This window comes from Elephantulus edwardii, unplaced genomic scaffold (assembly GCF_000299155.1).
Source record: "Elephantulus edwardii isolate Elephantulus edwardi_28Jun2011 unplaced genomic scaffold, EleEdw1.0 scaffold00315, whole genome shotgun sequence".
Classification (NCBI taxonomy): domain Eukaryota; kingdom Metazoa; phylum Chordata; class Mammalia; order Macroscelidea; family Macroscelididae; genus Elephantulus; species Elephantulus edwardii.
This window is the reverse complement of record NW_006400065.1, coordinates 1,634,281-1,638,795: the sequence shown is the minus strand read 5'-3', so window position 1 is coordinate 1,638,795 and position 4,515 is coordinate 1,634,281. Positions and strand designations below refer to the sequence as shown.

At 45.8% G+C, this 4,515-nt stretch overlaps 1 protein-coding gene across 1 annotated transcript in view; it reads left to right on the top strand.

Moving 5' to 3' along the window:
* Window positions 1-2,415, top strand: part of EML2 (echinoderm microtubule associated protein like 2) — a 50,404-nt gene extending 47,989 nt beyond the window's left edge. The window contains 1 exon segment of the mRNA XM_006901239.1: window positions 2,290-2,415. Coding sequence (XP_006901301.1) covers window positions 2,290-2,415 — 126 coding nt within the window.
* The last annotated feature ends 2,100 nt before the right edge of the window (window positions 2,416-4,515 follow it).

The window sequence follows — 4,515 nt, the reverse complement described above, 5'->3', positions numbered from 1 at the left end:
AGGAGAATTGATGCCTTTGAGCTGTGGTGCTGGAGAAGAGTATTGAGTGTACCATGGACTGCTAGGAAAACAAACAGATTCATCCTGGAAAGGGTCAAACCGGGCTGCTCCTTGGAGGCAAGGATACTGAGGCTCCGTCTAACAGGGACATCATGCTTGGGAGGGTGGAGGGATAGCGCAGAAGGGGAAGGCCCCCTAGGAGGTGGATTGATTCAGTGACTGGGGTAATTGGGATGGGTGTATCAGAGACGGTGCGATTGGCACAGGATAGAGCAGAGTTTAGGGCTGTTGTACATGGGGTTGCTATGAGTTGCAAGCGACTCCACGGCACATAACAACAACAACAACATGTGCTGATGGATATTTCTATTTTTTTATCTGTTGTGAAAAGTGCTACAGTGAACACTGATTTACTGGTTTTCATTTGCTGGACATTATGTTTTAATCATTCAAATGAAATATTTATATTTTAAAAAGGGGCGCTCTGGTGGGATCCATCAGCTGCTTTGAGGGAAACAGATGGGCAGTCTCCTCTCACGCCATGTAGAGCCTCTGAAAACCTGCTGGAGGGTCAGCAATGAGTGGATTCTGATTCGAACGGTGATGAGGCAGTGAGGGTGAGGGAAGGGTGTTTTAAAAAGGAAATCAAACCACATCCTCTGTGTGGCCTTATTTCCAACTCCATTGGACGGACATGTACATTGGTTTTCCCAGGTATAAATCTTCATGGAAGGAAACTGCCCATCTTTCTTATCCCAGAGCAGCTGGTAGATTCGAACCGCCAAGCTTTTGGTTGACAGCTCCTGACACAACACGCTACCAGAGTTCTTCATCTAAAAAACTAAGGATAATGAAATTTTTTTTCTCTCCCCTTTTTTTTTTTAAGTTTTAAAGGGTTTTTGTTTTGTTTTGTTTTTAGAGTTTTTTATTATTAATTTTAATGAAACAGAGACTTTGGATTTCCATTCATTCATTGTTGCACTTTTCTCCCTGCCCACCTCTCCCCCCCAGTACACTCTTCTGTTTGAAAAATATAGGAAAAATTCTTTCATTATTATACAGTCCCTCCCCTCAGGTCCACTCCACCATGCAGCCTTCATTCTGGACTCCTGTCATGACAATAATACCTAATCACAATATTCCTTTTAAACAGTTTTCTCCCTCATCTGTTTCAATGCAGTATACATTATTTATCCCGTCTTTCTCAGTCTCCCCTCAACCCCGAGGTCAGTCCCTTTTTACAGCAGTATTTGGCCTTTTGTGACTGAGATACTTCACTCAGCATAATGTCCTCCAGGGTCACCCATTTTGAACAATATTGCATTAGTTCCTTTTTCAATGCAGCGTAGTATTCCATTGTGTGAATATACTGCAGCTTCTCTATCCATTCGTTTGTTGATGGGCACTTAGGTTGTTTCCAGCTCCTTGCTATTGTGAACAAAACTGTGATAAACATGGGTGTGTATTTTAATTAACTCAAACTTATTGCTGTCAAGTCGGTACTGACTCATGCCTGACCCTCCAGACTGTGAATCACACGGGAGGAGATGACCAGCTTCCCCCCAGGGGACGGCTTTGGATTTTAACTGACTGACAAGCTTGGTCTTTGGGTTAGCAATGCAAATCCCTGTGGACTTCGCCACCAGAACTCCCTCAGGACGATTATTATTACGTCCCCACAAATCCATTGTCACCCACATGTTACCGTGGTTCGGTGCTGTTCACCCTGCTCCAGCCCACATAGCCCGTGTACAGCAGAACAGACATGTCCTCATAATCGCTGCTGTTCGTTTTAGTGTCTCTTAATATGATCCATATTCAAATAAGCCTGATCCTTGTGAAAATGGCCTTGTGCCGTTGATTTGCTTGGAATTTGGTTGTGTCTCAGTCTCTTCATGGAAAACCGCTTCTGAGACACAAATAGGGTTTTTAGTACAAATGACTTGTTGGATAGAAAATAAGGGAGCTGGGTGGGGGCCCCATAAAAAGCCCAGATGACTAGCCTTACTGATTGGCAGTGGACAGTGAGAATCAGAAAGATTCTGAGCAATCTCTGCATGGTTCAAATGCTCACGTGGTTGGCTGCTAAATGAGGGGTTGGCAGTTTGTGTCTCCCCCAGAAGCCCTGAGGAAGAAAGGCCTGGCTGTCTGCTTCTGAAGAAGGAGCCATTGGGAACCTTCTGGAGAACAGTTCTGCTCTGACCCACGTGGGGTCCCCATGGGTTTGTTCGACTTAGAAATAGCTTTGCTTTCTGACTTCTTTTCATTTTCTCTCTTTTCTTAAAACAGGCCCTCAGCCACAAATACGGGGGGCACAGCAGCCACGTGACCAACGTGGCCTTCCTGTGGGACGACAGCGTGGCCCTGACCACAGGGGGCAAGGACACCAGTGTGCTGCAGTGGCGGGTGGTCTGAAGCCGGGGATCAGGCCTCAGGGATGGGGCCAGGGTGCAGTGACGGGAGCAGGGTGGGGAATCTATTTTCGGGAAATGTCTATTGCCGAGTAGAGTAATATATATACCCAGAGTATGTCTATAGCAGAGGGGGTTATGGGGGGTGGTGGGTAGACAGTCAGAAGTGTCTTATTTATCTTGGGATGGGAAGAGGGACCACATTGTTTTGGGGAAACCATTGGGGTGTTTGGGGTGTTTTTTTAAGTTTATTCTTTTATATCATCCAGAAATAAAGACAAATGCTAAAAAAAAGTAAAAATTGGGATGTTGGGATCTGTGAGTTTATATGGGGTGTATGTGTGTGAGAAAACAGACTGCCGTGGAGTCAGTATGACTCGCAGTGATCCTGTGGGACTCGGAAGAATGCCTCAGAGAGTTGCCGGGGCTGTAAATCTTTTTAGGAACAGACTGCCACATCTTTCTTCCGTGGTGCAGTTGTTTCAACTGCTGACATTTTAGTTAACAGACAAGGTATTTCACCACTGTGTCTTTAGAGATAAAGAGGGTGTGTGTGTGGGTATGTGAGAGAGAGAGTGTGAGAGTGAGAGAGTATAGACTCTGTGTGTGTGTGTGTGTGTCTGTGAGAGAGAGAGAGAGTGTGTGTGTGAGAGAGTATAGACTCTGTGTGTGTGTGTGTGTGTGTGTGTGTGTGTGTGTGTGTGTCTGTGAGAGAGAATAAAATTATGTCCCATCTTCTTGCTGCAGGGAACTCCGGCAACGTAGAGGTAAGGAGTCACACTCCCAACTCAAATGCAGGCCATTCACTACTGTTTGCTGTGAGGGACCATTATTGCTTAGACTTTCATTGGGGGCAAAGAGTTTTAGTGGCATAATGCGTTAGAGTGTTAATCAAAAGGTCAGAGGTTTGAACCCACCAGCTGTTCCATAGAAAACGGATAAGTAGTCTTCTCCCATAAAGGTTACAGCCTCCAGGCAGCTCTGATAGCCTAGTGGCAAGACGCTGTACTACAATCCCAGAGGTACGCGGTTCGAATCCACCAGATGCTCTGCTGGAGAAGGAGGGGCAATCTCCTTTTGTACCAGTCAGATCTGATTTGACGGTACACTCACACAGACACACACACACGCAAATAATAATAGGTTACAGCCTCCAAACCTCGAGTTGTCATGAGTCTGAATCTGCTTGAGGACATTGGGTTCGGTTATTGTATAATTAGCCAAAACCATTGTCCTCAAGCAGACTGAGACCAAGCTTGCTTTAACTTAGGTCAAAAGGGAACTCGAAAAAGAAAGAAAAAAGGGAACTCATTTGACCACAAAGCCAAGCTACATGACTCTCTCTTAGACCTTTCTTTATTGACTGAGAACCTTAACTACTGTGTAAAACTTTCAGAAAACACAGTAAAATGTTCCTTTTGAAAATGATGAGGTCAGAGTAGGTCCTAAGCTGGTGCGACTGGTGACTTTTTTATAAAAAGTGTAGAGGCAGGCAGACATAGTGGACAGATGGCCATGTGAAGACAAGACGCACAGAGTGGACTTCGGCGTCCACAAGTCAAGGAGCATCAAGAACTCGTGGAGAGAGAAGTGTGGTCCCTCAGACCGTCCTGGGGAAGCTACAGGGCCAGCACCTTGATCGCAGGCTCCCCACCTGCCAAAATGTGTTGTTTTTTTTTCTGTTGTTTTATGCTTCTGGATGTGTGGTGTGGCTTTGAGGGCAGCAGCCCTGGATGAGGGATCCACCGTACACAATGTGAAGTTCACTGACTCCGTGGAGGAGGCTGTACTTTCACAGACAACACGCTCATGCCACCAGGGGCCTATGGTGTGAGAAGTCACGAGGGGCGGCAGTTACTTTAAACACCAGTGACTGACAAGGAGCGGGAACAGAGACTTCTGGGAGGCTGCGAAGGTGGTTTTGTAATCTGGGAGCTGATTGCATAAACCAAAAACTCAAACACAACTCATGCCTATTGAGTCATAGGAACCCTGTAAGAATCGAAGTTCCCCTATTTGGGATTCTGGATCTCTGAAATCTTTACGGTAATAGACTGCTTTATTCTTTCTCCCGTGGGGTGACTGGAGAGTTCAAGTTAGAGTC